At 36.4% G+C, this 20,152-nt stretch overlaps 1 protein-coding gene across 1 annotated transcript; it reads right to left on the bottom strand.

The window, feature by feature from the left end:
* Window positions 1–214: 214 nt before the first annotated feature.
* LOC131335823 (3-ketoacyl-CoA synthase 6) lies at window positions 215–3,871 on the bottom strand. The gene is made up of 3 exons (XM_058371339.1): window positions 3,363–3,871; window positions 1,328–1,985; window positions 215–985 (listed from the first exon to the last, which is right to left on the bottom strand). The coding sequence occupies exons 1-3, from the start codon at window positions 3,701–3,703 to the stop codon at window positions 494–496; spliced, it is 1,491 nt and encodes a 496-aa protein (XP_058227322.1). The 5' UTR covers window positions 3,704–3,871; the 3' UTR covers window positions 215–493.
* Window positions 3,872–20,152: the final 16,281 nt, after the last annotated feature.

Raw genomic sequence — 20,152 nt, 5'->3', positions numbered from 1 at the left:
ATTAGAGATAGCCTTAATTTAAAACAGGTACTTGATTAGCTAGGTTTATTTCCTGCTGGGTCTGTGAGTTAATACTTACACTCGCACCTATGTTGTACAAACTCTTGATCTTTCTAGTTTCTTATATATTTCCAAAGTACCAAAAAAAAAAAAAATTTATCCTACCAGTACTACCAAATGGTCAAAACATAACACAATCAGAGCTCTACCGATATTGACAACAGAAATGATTAGTATATCTTCATTTATAAGCTAACTTTATTGTTCAAATCATACACAGGGCTTGATTGTGATCTCATGAAACACAAAACAACAACAACAACAAAAAGCAGAGAAAATTTACACTTCTTTTTATGACACAGCACTCTAGCTAGCTAGAAGTACACTTAAATGCAATGCAGATCTTTTGCAGAAACATTTGACAAAAAATAAACGTGAAACAAAGCAAAAATCAACAACCACAATGCACATTTATACTACTATGTATATCTATCTAGAGCTTGACGATTTCTGGAATGTGGACTGGATACTTATCAATGCAGTCTTGCCACGGCCCGTCGCTCGGTGTTCTAACGGTCCGGTTACACTTCCAGACAGCGGAGTTACACTTAAACCCGCTCCCGAACGCGATCTGCCAGACCCGGTCCCCTTTCTTCATCCTCCCTTTCGCCTCGATGTAGTTCAGCTCGTACCACAACGAAGACGACGAGGTGTTTCCGAATCGGTGGAGAGCCATCCTGGACGCCTCCACGTGCTCCGCCGACAACTGGAGGTTTTTCTGGAGCTCGTCGATAACGGCCCTGCCGCCGGCGTGGATGCAGAAGTGGTCGAACGCTTGTTTGAAATCGGGGATGTAGGGTTTCCATTTGAGGTTGAAGATCTTGCGGCCGATGAGGGTGAAGAGGAAGAGGAGTTGCTCGGATGCCGGGAGGACCAACGGTCCCATTGTGGTGATGTTGGATTTCAAGGCTTCACCGGCAATTACCTGTGAAGGATATAGAAAAGAATTACTATCTATTGTTGCGTTGGAATGTCCTGCAAGGGGGGTCCACTACACAAAGTATCCTGCAGGATTTCTTATTCCAAAATCATCTACACGTCAAGAATCTATTGATTTTATCGAATCTATGTAAACAAGCTGGCTTCTATACATGCGGTATGTGCAATTTTGGCCACGTAAAAGACTCATATATCTCAATAAAAAAAAATCTTTCACGGGATTGAGAACACTGCAGAGAAACTGAGAAACTGGATCCTAATTAAAAAGGCATAAGTTTTTAAGATATGACTAAATAAACTATTTACCCCACTAGGATTAGAACATTACCATGAGATCCTTGGAGAGCCGGATTCCGACCTTCCCCTGATCATCTTCTTCCTCAAACACACACTTGTACGCCTTATCGTCCGACCCTTTATGCGTCCTCACCACGTGAACCAACTTATACTTGGCCCGCCCCTTCTCCCTCCTCTTGTTCGACAGCAGGATCGCGGCGCCACCCATCCTGAACAAACAGTTCGGCAGCAGCATCGCCCTCTCGTCCCCCTGGTAGTAGTTCGGCGTGATGATCTCCGTGCTCACCACGACCGCGTTGGAGTTCGGGACGACCTGGAGCAGGTCCCGGGCCAGGTCGATGGAGACGACCCCCGCGCTGCACCCCATGCCGGACAAGTTGAAGCTCTTGATGTTGCTGCGGAGCTTGTACTTGTTGACAATCATGGCGGAGAGGGAGGGGGTGGGGGAGAAGAGGCTGCAGTTGACGATGAGGATGTCGATGTCTTTGGGCTTGAGGTTGGTTTTCTGGAAGAGGGAGTCGAGGGCGGAGAAGATGACGACCTCGGCCTCGCCCCGGGCGGAGGCCATGGTGGGGGTGGGGGGGATGTAGTGGATGGCCGGGGGAAGGCAGGTTTCCTCGCCGAGGCCGGAGCGTTCCAGGATTCGCATTTGGAAGTCCACGCTTTTGGGACTGTCCTTGAGGATTAACCTGTGTAGGGAAATAATGAAAAAAAATTAAATTAAATTAAATTTCCTTACTTTTGCAACAAAAAAAGATGTTTGAAATTATAGATTTTGTTTGGTTGGCTGTAGGATTTGTAGATTTTGTTTGGTTTGATCATTTCAAAAACTTGTCTTTTGAGATAACTAAATTATTTAGAACACAAGATGAATTTGTTCTGAACAAATACAGTTTAATACCATCAAACCCATGCGTCTCATTAAATTATTTTTTTTCAAAAGTTAAGGATTTAGCCTATCTATATAACTTATTGTTAGTTTTGTATTACGCTCCGTTCCGCTAAAAATCTTATTTTTTAAGTACTTATTTTCAATTTTACAAAATAGGTCATTCTTTTACAATACATCACTTTTAATTCAAAAAAATTACTTATTTAAAAAATAATTAAAAAAGTAATTATTTTAATTGGTGGAACACACCCAGTTTTGTTTGGCAATAGGATACTACAAGTTTGAAAAAGTTAAAATAATTTACAACAGAATTTTTTTGCCCCTCTGGGAGATGAATAAATTATAAAAAATTAACGCGTAGCTCATAAAAATTCTTAAAACCCAAAATAAGGCTAAAATAATATGTTAAGTAAACCCATCATTACTGGTTAAAGACACCACGGAGGACTGGGATAGGTACTATATAAAAATTCAGGAGAGCTAAGATTTTATTTTCTGGGAATAATTTAGAGAAAAAAAAAAAAAGGTTGACTGGACCGATGAAGCCAATTAAGGCCTAAAGGTAAACAAAATCTATGGGTGAAACAGACAGTTCAAATATGGACGAAAAAAATTTCAACTTCAACTTCTTAATTCATCAATGATTGCTTAATTATGCTATACTTAATTAGCACACTTTAATAAAAGGACTAAAAAAGCGGAAGAAAATTCAAAAGAGAAAGAGGATTAATTGTTCAACAAGTGTCTAAAATTAGCCAATTACAAGAGAAAATTAGTTATTTGAAGTTAGATGAAAATTAGTTCAACCACACACTATACATGCCATCATTTGAATTGTAAAAAATCTACAAAATACAAATCCAACACACAATTTCAGATGGATGGATATAACTGCATCCGGAACTGTTTGAGGCACGTTGACTCATGTGCATGCTCCGGGAACAGTTGTGTCCTTGTTTCGTTCTCGAGGTGAGTTGTGAGTTGTATTTATTACAAATGAACATGAATTGTATCAGTCCGGTTTCGATAAAACCTTTACCAAACTGGCCTCTGCAAATCGAGTTTTTCTCATGATATATTCACCCAAAAAAAACAAAAGTTTTTTTTTTTATCATGAAAACCAGAAAATGCTACTCCTATGATCATAAATTGGGTGGGCCCGGTGCCCACTGACCTGGAGTGCTCCATGAAGGTGGCGAAGGGGACGCGGCACGTGACGGGGGGCTTGTAGCACGCGTAGTCGACGAGGTAGATCGACCGGGGCTTGGACATGAAGTAGACGGTGGAAACGAACACGATCAGGAACGACGAGCAGAGGATTTGGACTGTGTCCAAGCCGAGCGATTTCACGACGCCCACGATCTCCTGCGGTCCCATTCGGAGGACTTCGATCAGGATTCCGGCCATCACCGGAATCAGCAAGAAGGTCAGAATGTGGTTTACGAGGTACTGGTAGCCCAGTTTTACGTACTTGAGCTTCACGGACGCGGAGAAGTCCGGCAGTATTTGCGGCATTTTTAGAGAGAGAGAGAGAGAGAGAGAGAGAGAGAGAGAGAGAGAGTATAGAAGTTTTTGGAGAGAGAGAGAAAGGGTTATTACTATTGGGGGGGAGGGGAGGGGGGGTGGGGAGATTTAAAGGCTGAGAATTGGGGTAATGAATAGAGGTAGATGGGGGGATTTAATGGAGGGGGGGTTTGGGAGTTTGATGTCAATTACAACGCTCTCTCTTAGCTGGATCTATTTATTTATGTGCAAAACCCTCTTTTTTTCTTGTGATTTTTTTTTAATCATCTTTTGTAGCTCGAGCAATGCTATGGTGATCACATATTTGAGATTTTTAGCATAGGGAGAGATGGAATACTTAATTATTATTAGGTCCACTTTTACAAAAATACATTTACCATAAATAGAAGTGTCATCCTAAGATTTTATGGTACTTAGTGGATACCCTAGGGTTTTTAGGTTTAAGATACCCTAGGGTTTAGATTTAGGCACTTGCATAGGGATTTTAGGTTGCACTTTCCTATTATAGAGTTTTAGCGGTTTAAACATTTTCATAGGGTACCTTAGGGATTTAGGCATTTTTATAGGGTACCTTTAGATTTAGACACTTTCATAGAATACCTTATAATTTAAGCATTTTCAGGATTTCGGATTTTAGGCACTTTCATAGGGTTTCAGTGTTTCATTAATTAGAGAAGACCTGGTAGGATGTTTGAAATGGGTAATATATATGCATGCATGTGTGATTTTATTCGGGGTAGTTTTTTGTTTTTGGTGATTTTGATGTATATGTTGACTAATCTCAGACTATCGATCGACGGTAGACAAAAGTTTATAAATGAGTGAAAAGTTTAAAACAGGTTCACTGAGTAAAAACAGAAAGAAAACCAAATAATGTTAGAAAAGAGAGCCCCATTTGTATATTTTTTTAAACTTTTTGCATTTACTTTTTATATTTTTGGTTTTTTTAGATTATGATCAAAATTTTATTTTAAATTTGTGAAGTATTTTGAGAGATATGTGCGAAATACATTTTGCAACGTACATGAGTAGTGTAAGAAATTAACAACTACTCCTAGAATAATGTGAAAAGAACCTCCGGACCAACTTCTGGCTTTTGCTCTTCAATCAAATATAAATATACGTGTTGATATAGTGTTTTAGCTCCACCACCCAAACAGCCAAAAGGTGAAAATGAAAATGAGCAAAAGAGCCTCCCAAACAGGCTCTCGGTATGAAAGAAGTTATATTCGAAAACTGAAAAATAAATAAATAAATCTGAAGGAAAAATATTCCAAAAAGAAAAAAACACCCAGAATATTTTTTTTAGGAACAAGGTAATGGACTGGACGGTCAAGTTTTGATCGTTTTTGTATTCTTCCCAGGACTATTTTGATGATCCACAACGTTTATATTTAGGAGCTAGTAAAAAAAATGAACCCTGCCAAGAATCGCAATAATATACATATATTTTTTTGATAAGTAACAAAATTTTATTAAGAAACTCGACAAAATGGTACATCGAGGGAAGACCATTTATACACTTCAAAGATTAAAGTCCATAAAAGCCCTAGAAAACAGAAAAGAAAAATACGAAATGTTACATTCGATGATAATTGAATAAGCCTCAGAACAAAAGGCCCTCCAACCACCATCCCATTATCAATTGTGATGGCCTTGAGAGACGCCATACGTAATCAAACCCATCTAGCAACCAATGATAGCATTTTGCATAAGTCCTTGACATCATGAGAAGTCACCATGCATACAACAGCAGATTGAAATCATTTGGCACCCACAGCGATAAATATTGATTGCATGAGAATCGCGGTGATTGGCTACTGTTTGATATGATTTTGGAACACGTTTATTTTGAAAAAAGAAGATGTTACTACACCAGATCGGAACTCATTTAACATACTTATCTCAAGACAAATACGTTACGGACTCATATGATCAATCGGTATCAAATCATCGTGATTTTTTGGCATGTTCAATGTTTTCAACGAGCTCAAAATTAAATATGAAAGTTTTGAATAATCAAAATAATCCTGGGAAGAACCGAAAAATGATCAAAATTGAACTGTTCAGTCCATATAACGGACTACAGTGGAGAGGATCCTGTTCTTTTTTTTAACACAACCAACCCAAACACAGCCTTAAAATGTGGATTAGATCTAGTAGTACTAAATTTTGCTCAAATTCAGGGGTAACCAATTTTGCTTAGTTCTTCAAGTAAATTACGTCTCATTTTCATTTGATGTAAAACCACAGCCAATTTAAAGAATTAATTCCTGTTACGTATTATATATGTATATTTTCAGTATTGTTCCAAAAGTAAGCTACAATATTTTATTTTATGTGGTTAAAAAAAACTCAATTTATTTTCCATTGTTTCATAATTTTCTTAGTTTCTTTCATAGATGAAAGATAAGTGCATTGAATGTCGTAGTTGTTGCCGTTCAAGAAAAAGAGTACCGTAGTTGTCTGACGAAAATATAAGTATTTACTAAGTATATTAAAACACACAAGTTTTCTAGTCCCTTCTAAGTCAGCCTACTTGGGATATTAAGGAAATATATAGAGTCTCATATCGCTTGGGAGTGGAATAGGCGATCACTTTCTAATATCTGAGATCTCTCCACTCGTTGCCAGTTGGTTTTGACATGGATATAAAGTTTCTATACGGTATCAGAGCGGGGCTCGTTTCACCCCATAGTTTATAAAATTCAAAATCCACACCCCACACCCCACGATGACAGACCAACAAAAAAGCTGTACAATGATAAAAGTGATCATAAGACCCAAAAAGTAACCACACGTGACAGACCTCAAACGCGGTGACAGACCTCAAACGTGGCTGCATGTTTGATGAATTTAATTAATGTGATGAATTTTACGTAGTTTGTCAATTACTTTATGCTTAATTAAGCATAAAAAATTAGGGTATCCTATGATATACCTTGATCACTTCGTGGAAGATATTACTAAATTAATGCAAACTTGACAAACAATCCATTTCGTTTGACTGGTACGTTCCTGATTCATGTTTGCCAGCAGTTTTCCATCCATTGTCTTTTTTCCTTTCTTCGGTTAACCAACTTGTGTTCCAGCTGATTCATTCATTCATTCATGTTCACTACCGGAAATGTCCCCTTATATTTTAAGGTTCAGGCACAATTCGAGCTGTCCAAATTTTTTTTGTACCAACGGTAAGATTTTGAAGTATTGTACATGTACGTATCTTAACTGCATGATACTTTTAGCAAATCAAAATAATTAATCGTAGAGATGAATAGCTCAAGCGCACTACGCATACCTCTGTAGTGCACCCCGACACTACACTATAGGGATCTGGGTCCATTTAAATATTAGGGTTTGTTCGAAAACATAAAGGAATAACCCATGACTTATCGTTTCGCAGTTGTATGGTCTAACTTAAATTTAGTACCATTCAAAATAGTAAAAATAGTTCGGATTTTTTGATATTGATCGTGCATATATAGTTGAATGCCCGGAGGCTATTCATTTAGGCAAGATTTTGAAATCTTTATGTTAACCCTTTACATTGTAGGGACCGGGACCTTCTGGTGAGCAAGTCATTACAAGAGTGTAGTGATCATTCGAACCGTCCATTTTTCCAATCGATGGTTCAGATTCGTTGTTAATTTTTATTAGCAGTCAAAGTTATCTTGTACTCATAAAAGATAACAAACATATTAAAACCATTGATTGACGAGATGAACGACTCGGATTGCTCACTTCTGGGGGCGCAATAGGGTTGCAAAAAATTAATGCTATTTTATTCCAGAAAGTACATCAGGGAATCGAAATTCCTTCAATGGAAATCATAATTTCTTTCAAGAAACACGTTGGGGTTGGTAAACGAACTAATTACGTTATTCGACTTCAATGTTTGAGCTCACGTTCACTTTTTAAAAATTCATTCAATATCGGTTTCTTACAAAAATTAACAAACCAAGCTTGAGGACTATTTTGAAACTCATATAATATTCAAACCAATTCATACAAGCTAATAACGCATTCAGCTACAAGGATGTATAAAAAAAAATCAAGTTATTTGAGATCGGATCACATTCGGGTCGACTAAAGATCATTTGAGATCGGCTCGCCTCATAAATAACTTGACTTCGAACATTTTTCAAAACTTTTTTAGTTTTTAAATCAGATTCCATAAATAATTGCATGATCGGCTAGTTTGGCTCATTTATCAGTCCTAGAAACACATGTTCAATATTCTTTTCACTCGTTTTAACTCGACCAAATTAACAACCCAAAAACACAAAAAAGAAGAAGAAGAAGAAGAAGTTTTTAACATACATTTTCTTTGCATTCTATTTTCTCTCTCGAAGAATCCAAAGGAAGTAATACATGCATTTTCTAAGGTCTACACTGCCAAATTTATGTAATAAAGTTCAGTCCTGTCAGATCACATAATAGGGAGGGACGTCGATATATCATGGAGTATTATATTTCAAGCCAATTCAAGGGAATTTGCAGAAGAATCCTAATTTTGGGATTCTGAGATTCTTGAGTTTATCTTTCAATTCTCCATTTTTGGGAAAATAACGTATCCTCATTTTGAGGGTTAATAATAAATGTTGATTTCTTGGGTGATGTTTAGTCACAATTGTCGCCGGCCAGGGACAGTTGGGGCGGTTAGGGGTTGGGACCATTAGCCTTTATATGATCTTATTAATTAGACTCCAATCCATCTTTAGACTTTTCTTTCGGTTTCATCCCTACTAGTACCATCTCCTTTGTTCTCATTAGAGTATCCATAATGTAATAATCAAAACCAAAAGGTTGCTAAAGTTAGCAATGTTTGTTCAAAAAAATGCTCACATTGTAATAACCAAACTTAGCAACCTCTTAGCAACTCATCAAATTTTGGACTTTGAATAAAACTAGCAACCTTTTTGCCAATAATCAAATTTAATGGTCTTCACATTTTCTCAATTAAGTACACCCATAATTACATAAAAACCTTCTCTCTCAACAATGTTTCCAGAAAATTATTTTTAAAAACTATTTTTTTTCCCAGAAACTTTTAAAAAAAGTTTAAAAAAAATTATAAGTGTTTTTATAAAAAAAAAAAAAAAACGGATTCTAACAGTTTTTCAAAAAAAAAAAAAAAACTGTTTTTTTTTTTCACTAAACTATTTTCTTAAAAAAAACTGCTTTTTTATTTTCAAAAAGAGTATTCAAATTATTGTCAAAAAATTTAGTTTTTAGAATTTTGTAGTTTAAAAAGGTGATGTGGCAAGTTTTGATTATCCAATTTTGATTATTACATTGTGAACCTCTACGTTGCTAACTTTAGCAATGTCTTAAATGGATAATCAAAAGATGATGTGACAACTTTTGGTTATCCAAATTTGATTATTATATTGCGGATGCTCTTAGGATTACCCATGCGTATACGATATAGAGTTGTGTACCTCTTTAAGAAGGGAAAGTGGAACGGGGCCTAGTCATGTCGGTGTCAGCATTATTTGAAGCTCCGTCACAAAAATCGTTTCCGTCGTTTGTTCCTCCAAAAAAAAAAAAAAAGCTTTTACCATTACTTTAAATGTACCATTGAATGTTGCGGCAAAAAATTGTACTCGTAATCTACTTCTTTGTAACCACTACCTACAACTGTATCCACGAGCACCCTAAAATTGTGCACACAAATTGTGTGTGTGCAATTTTTCTAGTTATTAGTAGTAAAAAATGGGCGGCGATCAAGTCACCAGCGAGAGTACGACTCAAGCATATATATGCATCTTCAATTTGATGTTTCCACCCAATAAAAAAAGGTGCTATGAATTCATGATTTTGAGCCCACCGTAGCGCTTATCCGGTCTGTTAACTATGAGGGCCATTTCACCAGATTTATCACAAGTAAACATTCAGATTGATCAGATAAAGGTGGCTAGCTACATGAATGCTTTAATTTAGACCAAGGTCTGAAAATAGATGACATATGTGATTGTTAGCCATGTTTATCGGGAGGAAAACAAATGTGCGGACATCCTCGTTGAGGAAGCTCTTAATCATGTCATGGGTTTTAATTTTTTTTTAAATTTTATTGTTGCACCGCCTGTGATGTTATTTCAATTGCAAGAAGACATTATAAATTTAGGGGTTAAATACCCTAGACTTATTATTTTTGATTAATGTTAGTTTCTCGCGTTCATTACAAAAAAAAATAGTTGACTTATTCACAGAACTTTACAACTCACATTTTTTTGGGTAATTAATATGTTTGGTACTCATGTGGCTACAATCGTCAAGATGAATTTTCGGCAACATAGAGTATGCTCTAAATGTCTTACTAAATGATCGGTTCAGATTATCAAAGTAAGCATGTGTTTGCAGTTGGCATATATACATGCGTGGTATTATTGCAGACGAATTAGATAGAATTCGGTTGAACTTGCAAAGTATATTACTAATTAAGTGACTCAATTGACTTGTTTGCATGTTGTTAAGGCATATTAATTGTACTACTAGCTTCTTTTTTTTTTTTTTGGTCAAGCGGAATACTAAATTGTACTACTAGCTTTGACAATAAGCAATTAAGCATAAAGTTTGGGCCACACTACTTTTTTTGTTCAACTAAAAATTAATGGAAAATGATATTGGCACTCCAAAAATTAATGAAAGCACTACAAAAAATGAAGGAAAGTAACTTTGGAATTATACTGATTTTGGAGTGCCTCCATCAAATTTTGGAGTACTAATATCAGTTTCCAAATTAATATATCCACCAACCACAAGATGACACGTCATCACTTGAAGTGAAGAAGGGACCACTCGTGTGTCCTAGTGATTGGTGTTTTTAGTCATCCATTTAGGCTTTGTTCCACTTAATTTTTTTTAAAAGTTACTCATATTTTGTTCTTATTTAAATTTTTTTTGCATTTATTCGTTTTGCGTCAAATTTTTTTGACTTTCCGATTCGTCTCAAGTAATTTTTTTTTTTACTTTTTCTGATTAGTCTCAACAAGAAGAATTAAAAGGTCAAAAAAAATTGACGCAAAACTAAAAATTTAGAAAAATTTCAAACATGGACAAATTTTGCCATTTGCTCTGTTTCCGATTCTGGTTGCTCTGTTTGCTTTTCTCTCACTTTCTTGTGAGCTTAATCAATTTGGTTATCAAATTTTGCCATTTTCCTGTTCACCAAACAGAGCAACCGGCTTTTAATGCATCCCAAGCGATTATCTTTTTATTCTTCTTTTTTAACAGAGGAACAGCCCTACATCTGGTCCTTCTGCTCCGGAATATTATCAACAAATAATGTGACAGTTTCCATCCTCCTCTCCCTGTTTGTTTTTGCCCCTCTATGGTTTTTGATCACTGGGATCCAACCCCCAGCTTCCCCTCTGAGTTTTTCTCTGTTTGGCCCACTCTCTCTCTCACTCTCTCTCTCTCTAGCTCTCTCTCGCTCCATTTTTCTGAGTGACGGGTTCCCTTGCAATAGGACTTTCATGTGCAAGGATAAAAGTTAGATTGTGTTTTTTGAAATTATTAAACTTATAGTCTCCCTCCATCTCATTTTGATAGTCCCCTACGAAAAGAACATGTAATTTTGAAATAAAAATAAAATACTTTTCATACATAAATTTTCAAGGTTCTTTGCAACAAATTAAAGATCTCGATTAGTTCTTTAATTTAGTGCCAAAAATTCAAAAATAAATATGATCGAAAGTATTTTATTTTTTAATCCAAAGAATTCACATCTTTTTATGGGGACTATCATTTTAGGACGGAAGGAGTATTTGTGATCTTACTTTTTAGGTAGCATGCGAAATTATTTTGGAGATGATTATTGGAGGACATTAATTTGTTTGGTTGTGTGGATTTATTTAATAAAGCAGTTGATATAATACAACATGTATAATTGTATATTGCCCCATTGGATGAGGTGCCAACTAGGGCCAAGAGAAGCAAAAACGGGTATTCCTTCAATGCGCCAAGCAGGGAAGCACCACCACAACACCACCATCCCCGAGTCCGAGCGAAAACTATACAAATATTCTACTTAAATGAGAAATTTTTGGATGCCCAGTGGGTACCACCTGGTGGTACTCATCGGTGATTTCAACCGTCTAAACATATTTTGGACAGTCCAGATTTATTATCTCTCTCTCCTCACCCGATCACTCTCTCTCCTCTTTTTCTCTTGGTAAAATCCAAATCATTTAAAACACGTACGTTTGAATGGCATGGCTGAGATCACCAGAAGTACTATGTGTATGGTACCTGTCCGACACTCATAAACTCTCGCACGTAATAGGCAGGTAGATAAAGGTTCATCTTTTAAAGGGTACGTAAAAGCTAGCTAGGGTACGTAAAAGCTAGCTAGAACTAAGACAATTAATGATGATGAGAGATCATCCACACATGCTGAACATAATTTTACATGCTTTTAGGTGCGTGAGTCATGAAACTGGAATATTGGACGGCTGAGAGTCCCAACAGCTGTTTTCGTCGAACTTGTCGTTGGATTCCCCTCCTCCTCTTCCAACTTGATGTGCCTCTTGTCAAGTTTTTAATAAAACTTTGTTGCCTATTAAAAAAAAATGACGAGCTTAAGGTGCCTCTTGTCAAGTTTTTTAATAAAACCTTGATGCCTATTTAAAAAAAATGACGAGCTGAAACCTAAGTAATTTGATTGCCGACCCAAACATACCGCTCAGTAGTCACTACTCTAATAAGAGAAAAACTTATTTACGGAGCCTCCTTAAATAAGATTTATGGCGCTCAATTTCGAGCGTTGAAAAGTGTTTTAGACGGTCTGGATAAAAACAAATTATTACCGGTCAGAAATATATAATTATTTTTGCTCAGCAAAAAAAAGTCCGAAATATTTAGTACCAGTTAAAGTTTAAAAATAGATCTCAAACATTGGTTGCCAAAACGGATGGGTGTGGTTGCGCGGCTCCGTGAATAACTTATATTAACAGAGCCTCCGTGATTGGCGCAACAGTAAAGCTGCTCCATTGTGACGTGGAGGTCACAGGTTTGAGTTGCGGAAACAGCCTCTCTGCTTGCAGTGATATGACTACGTATATCACCTTTTTCCAGACCCCACAATGTCAAGAGTCTTGTGCACTAGATTCACCCTTTTTAGACGCGTTCTGTAAAAGTGGGATGTTCTACTAAAAGTTGAACAGAAATAGGTTTTTTCGAATACTTTGTCGAACTAATTTTCAACGATAGACTAGAAAATTGGCAGGTGTTTTCCACAAATCTCAGAATGGTTTTCCATCGCATCATTTTCATATCATACATAGATCTTTCATATCGTACTAATATTAATATATATATATATATATATATATATATATATATATCGTACTAATAATATATATATGTATATCTCAGAAAATAGTTTTATATTTATGTTATACTTCCTTAAAATGGTTTTTTTTTTCCCCCCACAGAAAACATGCTCGATTTTTCCTCCCACAAAATCTTCCATGCAGACAAACCGTGACAGTTTTAGGATTTGGATTTGGCAGTGCCGATGTTTTTTTTTTTTTTAATCGGCAAAGAAAATTTTATTATTAAGAAAAACTCTATAGGATTTGGCAGTGCCGATGTTCCAAGGAAGATCATTTCAACAATCAACTTTTTTTTTCATCCCATCTAAAAACTTGAGAAAAAAGTAGGCACGCATTTCTTAAGAACAGTATTTTGACGATTTTTTTTTTTTTAAATCTCAAGAATCCAAGTTCAACGATTCGCTGACTTTTTCTTAAACTAAGATATTAAACATTCAGTAAATTAAGGAAGAAATTAATATAAGAGGTGGCTTGTTTTCCTAGTACTATATGTTTTGCCCAATTGAATAATAATTCAGTAAAGGAAGCCACTGGAGCCCTATATTAAAAGTAATTGTTTAAGCGCAAAATCTGGATACAATTAATTAATAGGTGTACTACAATAATGAAATTGCAGATTTTACACAAAAACTGCCTGGGGATTAAACAACCACCGGTACATATGTTTTTTATTTTGCAACAACAAAAGAAATTTATTAATGTTTATAAAAGATTACACTGGTCAAGGGCAAACCGTTACTCATGTTGCACTTTTCTTGTACTGTGATTTGTCTTATGCCAATGGTTGAGATGCTTTAATTATACATGCATAATCATTAACCAAATGGGGCTAGCTCTATTCGGCGCCATATTAACCCATCAAACTTCTTTCAACCTAAAGGGTTTGGTTAGATGGGCATTAGAAATCAAATAAGTATTTGTCTTCCGCGAAGATGTTGTGTATTCAGATTCCAGAAAAGCTAAATATTTCAAACTTTGAAACCACTGGAAGGTTTGCGCGGTCATTAACTTCAGAGCTTCAGAAGTAGTCGAGGTTTGTGCAAATTGACCCTCCGACATGCGGGTTGGGAAAAAAAAAAATCAAACTTCTTTTCTGCATTACTCCATATTATAAGCTTTCTTTCAAGTTATCATGAAAAGTTTATGGCAATGGTTAAACAAACCTAATCTGATTGATTGACTTGTAGAAGGAAGAAAAAACTTGATTCGACTGATATCCTATCTAGTTATCATTTCGAACAAGGGTGGTGGGGTCCATATTTTTCATGAAAAAAACTATGCTATATTTTATCTGCACCTAATACATACGCCCAGTTTCACGTGTAATAGAAATGAGAGGAAAAAAAAACTATAGGAGTAGTAATTTGGAATTTTTTTATTTAAGGATATTAAGCTAAACTATTAGAGATACTTTTGTTGGAAGATTTTTATAAATTAAATAAAGTTGTTTACTTTTTTTATACTGTGGAACGGTTTGATAAGTCACAATCTTCAATCTCGAGATGTACTACTTGCGTATCATCCTATGACTTTTAATATCATAATCCAACGTTACATTCACCATAATCAGTATGCTCAAAGTGATCAATATTACCAATGAGCTCTTAGCTTAGTTGGTATTATACGCCTCTTTCAATGGAGGCATGGTTCGAGTCCCGTGAGAGACGGTTTGGGGTTCAGGGCTATGGACATCGTCTGAACCTCCTGTCGAATAACATACTAACACCCTGTTAACTCTCGCTAATGTATATAATAATTTTTTTTTTTGCTCGACAAACAAAACTTTTTATAAAAACTAGAAAGGGTACATCGAGGGCAAAATAAAAGAAAGCATACAAACTAGCCCATCCAACACAATGTTGAACAGACAAAACACCTCAACAAAAACTACAACTTAAGCTTACGAATGCCATCAAGGTACATCTTAAACTCCTCCACCGAATAAATCTTGATCGTGAACTTGGCCTTCATCCACATTGCAATTCTAGTTTTTACCAATTCCCCCACCACCTCAAAACCCATAGTAGCATTGTTAAACACACAGTCATTGCGAACCAGCCACAGAGACCACAGTGTAGCATAAAAGGACGCTTCCCACACATTTTTCTCCAGATTTCTAAACTTGGTATCAAACCACCACAAAGCCAAATCTGATAACGATTTTGGACATACCCACGAAACACGCCACCAATCCAAAATAATAGACCAGATTATCCAAGAAAATTGACAATGCAATAACAAATGATCTGGAGTTTCCAAATGCAAGGAGCACAAAGGGCACGAAAGCGATTGGCCCTCTTGTACGATATTCCTACTGGATAGCACTGAATTGCCCTCCACCTTAGGAGGGCAGAGGTTCTTCCAAAGAGACCCCAGGACTTGGTTTCTGGAATGAACACTCTTTTCCCATTGAATGTATATAATATTGACCAAAAAAAAGAAGAAGAAGAAGAAGCGATCAATATTGTTTATACCTTCTATTATATATAGTTGAAATTTTGCAAGCTTAATCAATATGTAACAAAACCCTATAAATTTTGCATGCATATTACTATTGAATGATGATCATAATACCAAGGGTTATTCAAAAATCTTATCAGTTATTAGTCGGCCAATTTCTCGTTCTGTCTAAAAAAACTCGAATAACTCAAATCAATTACAAAAAGTATCTTATTAGTCGGCCAACTTTCCTCGTCATGTGTTTTTTTTTTTAATTATTATTCTGAGTTCAAATCCAGATTCTGCTCCTCCTTTGTTTCGATTTGTTTTTCTCTTTAAAGTTGGGTACGACGGTGGACTCTTTCATTTTCATTTTCTCTCTCTCTCTCTCTCTCTCTCTCTCTCTCTCTCTCTCTCTCTCTCTCTCTCTCTCTCTCTCTCTCTCTCTGTTTGTCTGTCTGTCTGTCTCAAATTATCCAGAGATGATCGATCAACCCTTAGAGTATATTATAATACTCCTATGCATAAGCAAGTTTACCGGTACATTATTTTCCAGACTGTTGATGATTACCTAGCTTGTTTATCGATCCCACCTGTTCAAAAAACATCATAGTAATTGAGTAAAGGAAAACGTACAGCAGTATATTGCTTGGGAAACTCATTTCTTTTACTTGATTTACTTGTAGTTTTGTTGACCCATTTGTATTTGACAAGCAATCCGAGAGAGAGAGAGAGAGAGAGAGAGAGAGAGAGAGAGAGAGGTTTAACTAGTTGATTAATGATTTGCAGTAAAAGCAGAAAAGAATTTCTGTATTTAACTAGTGTCCCATTCGCCATTATTGTTCATGGCCGATACCATGCAAGATGCTTCATTTATCATTTCAAAATCTAATAAAACCACAAAATGCTACAGAACGTTTGTTTGCTTGACTCGAAATGTGAAAACACACACACACACACTCTCTCTCTCTCTCTCTCTCTCTCATATTTGCTTGACTCGAAATGTGAAAACTCATCGAGGACAATTATTGTAAAATGGTGACAAAGAATACAGAAATTTTAATTAAGGAGAAATTTAAACAAAGTAGTAATCAATTGTCAATCCTTTTTGTTTGCCAAAACACGTAATAAAGGACTGGAAGTAAACGTTTTTAAACTCCCATAAATTGGTACCGGAAAAGTGATTTTGACAGTTTCCTAAAAGGTTCTTCGTTTTTATAACTTTGCAAGCCAAGCCAATCAAGCACCTGACTGCTTAGCTCGTCTAAGGATATATCACAACAAGAGGAGGAGTTGATTGTCAGCAAAAAAGTTCCCTTCAGGGCAAAAGAGTTTTTTTTAGCAGATGTCGTGGGTGTTGGCCATCTTAGAACCTAATTGTAGTTCATGTCTGTATTATGTTACATCGTCACTATGACTCGGTTTCTCTAGTTTAATTTTATGGTATCTTCCGTTTGACCAATTTTTTTTTTGCATGTAATGACAAATAAATTATAGATGTGTTATTTTCCTTCCACAAAAATGTGCACGATTAGTCGGTTTCCCTTGTACAACTTTACTTCGATACTGATTCACACTGGATATCATACGGCTCAAGTCACTTTCCCCAATACCGCTCTACGTACTTAATTTGCGACTAGCTAATTCACATAGGATTTCATGTATTCCATACAATTCAGGTCAGAGCGTAAACTAGTGATCATGTTCCCCGCCCATTTGCTCTGAATTGCTCATTGCGTGGAGTAGTGAAGGTACCCGTATAAAGGGGTATACGAGAGTCGGGGTCAGAACATCTTCAGGAAAATGACGGCCAATGATCTGTTTTGATAATTAATACCCGTTAAGGACGTACTGAGAACATTTGTTAATGCTGAAAATGTCATTGACGAGTATTAATTATCAAAACATGTCCTGGACCGTCATTTTCCCAACATTTTCATCCCTTTGGTGACCGCCCACAAAGGCTCGTAGTCTTTTTTTTTTTTGGGATTTTTTCGATCCACTTGTTGAAAGTTGAAAGGAATTGGATTGTAAATCTTGTTAAATATATAAAAATAGAAAAATCATTGAAAACCCTAAATGTCAGGCTGGAATGCTGTCTTTAAAATTAAAGATCTTCCAATACTACAGATAATGTCCAGAGCTCACTCGATCATTCTTGATTCATTCAATACATCAGTTGTTGTTATTAGTTATAGATAGAAGAAGCCTAGAGAAGTCCAGAACAGAAGGTTGATGACATTCCCTTCTGGAATGTACAGTAGTTTATTTTATTTACTATTTTTCTTTCGTTTTTGGTTCTCTCTGCCACTGGGAACCGAACTGCATGGCGAATTTATGGAGAGAGAGAAAGAGGAGAGAGAGTGAGAGATGGGGGTTGTTTTTTCCATTATTAAATAGATGCAGTTAGGTGTTGGTATAATACCCAATCAAAGAGGCCCAACTAGTTAAGTTTATGATGTAACGTGTGGTGATATATACGTTGGAAAAGTTGAGGTGTCAACGCTGATTATTGGTCAACATTTACCCACGTCAACGGCCTGCCAGATATGAACGAGAAATCAAATACGTGAGTTTTGGCATTTTTCTTTCATGAGCATGCAAGTTCGAACCCGCAGAAGCCAAATATTCTGAAGGATTTGTATGAAATTTTTAATTTCGGGGCACCCGAAATTATGTGAGGTGCACTTAAGTTGTCATGAAAATCCAATAAAAAAACATAACATTCACCCACACGTTAATAATCATGATATACGCGGTGTTTCCGGTAAGTTAGAAGTTGTCAACAATCCTGATTTAAGCAAGTTAATTACTTCTAATAAACTAAAACTTAATGGGTGTTTCACTTTAGTGGAAGAAAATGCGTTAGGTGTTTTAAATTTAGTAAAAAACAACTTGCGTAAATGCAATAAAAATTGTCGGGAAAAAAGTTTAGCGGAAACTAGGGCTTGTGATGGGAGTGAGTCACATACACAGAGAAAGGGTCGTACAAACGTTCAACTCCCAACTACCTACCTCTACGGCGTATACATGGTGATCCATCAATTCAATAATTAATATAGGAGTAGCTGGATAGAATAGAGACTAATGTCTGGTTTCCATTGGATGGGAGATATGGATTGTTGATTAGTACTGGTACTTTCTTTATTGGGCCAAAGATTGCCTGCTGTCTTGATCTCTCTAGATTAATCATCATTTGGCTTAAAAACAATTAATCTTGATTTTTTACTACAGAAAGTCCCAGGACCCGACCAAATCCCGACGGAACTCCGGGCCCACTCCGGTTACTGGATGGTTGATTCGAGCCGTCCAAAAATTCTATAATAAAAAATGGAGTGTTTGGATGAGCTACCTACACACATCGGACGCCGTTGATTCTCATATGGGCGCACTCTATTTTTTCTTTTTAGAATTTTTGGACGGCTCGGATCAGCCGTCCGGTGGCCGGAGTGGGCCCGGCTTGCCGTCGGGATTCCTTCGGTCGGGAACTGTAGCGTGTCTGTTTTTATTTAAACAAAATCATACCATTCCAAAATCAATCTCTCTCTCTCTCTCTCTCTCTCTCTCTCTCTCTCTCTCTCTCTATATATATATATATATATATATCGGGCGATTCCGGGGACATCAAAAAAAATACTTTATAGTTTTCGATCAAATTTTGATGATCTGAGCCGCTCAATGTGATCAGAACGTGATTTTAAGGGTACCCATGAGAAATCAGCAAAAAAAATGACCGGGAAGGACTTGATCCGAACAGTTTCGAACAGTTTTTTTATTGAACGGTTCAAATAAAAACTGCTCAAATCAAACCTTTCCCGGTTATTTTTTTTGCTAATTTCTCCCGAGCACCCTTAAAATCACATTCTGCACACATTGAACGGTTCGGATCATAAAAATTTGATCGGGAACTAAGAGATTGAGATTATGGGTGTTTTTTTAGGGTGTCCCTTGAACCGTTCCGTTATATATATCTATATACGGGGCGGTTCCGAGGACATCCAAAAAAACACCTCATAGTTCCTGATCAAATTTTGATGATTCGAGCCGCTTAATGTGATCAGAACATGATTTTAAGGGTACCCGTGAAAAATCAGCAAAAAAAATGACCGGGAAGAGCTTGATCCCAACAGCTTTGAACAGTTTTTTATTGAACGGTTCAAATAAAAACTGCTCAAATCAAGCATTTCCCGGTCATTTTTTTTGTTAATTTCTCGCGGGCACCCTTAAAATCACATTTTGCACACATTAAATGGTTCGGATCATAAAAATTTGATCAGGAACTACGAGATTGAGATTTGAGGTGTTTTTTTAGGTGTCTCTTGAACCGTCCCGATATATATATATATATATATATAGAGAGAGAGAGAGAGAGAGAGAGAGAGAGTCATTTTCAAATGAGGAAGTCCTTATTTTAGTTAAAATAATGACCTTTCCGTTTCTCCCATTTTCCTTTCAAATTTCACTGATCCGAGCCGCTCAATGTGTTCAGAACGTGATTTTTAGAGTACTCGCGAGGAATCGGTAAAAAAAAAATGACCAGGAAGGGCTTCGTCCGAGCAGTTTTTATTTGAACCATTCAATAAAAAATAAACAAAAAATGCTCGGATGAAGCCTATTCAGTCATTTTTTTTTGCTAATTTTTCGCGAAGACCCTTAAAATCAC

Source organism: Rhododendron vialii, chromosome 8a (assembly GCF_030253575.1).
Source record: "Rhododendron vialii isolate Sample 1 chromosome 8a, ASM3025357v1".
Classification (NCBI taxonomy): Eukaryota; Viridiplantae; Streptophyta; class Magnoliopsida; order Ericales; family Ericaceae; genus Rhododendron; species Rhododendron vialii.
This window is presented reverse-complemented; position numbering and strand designations above follow the sequence as displayed.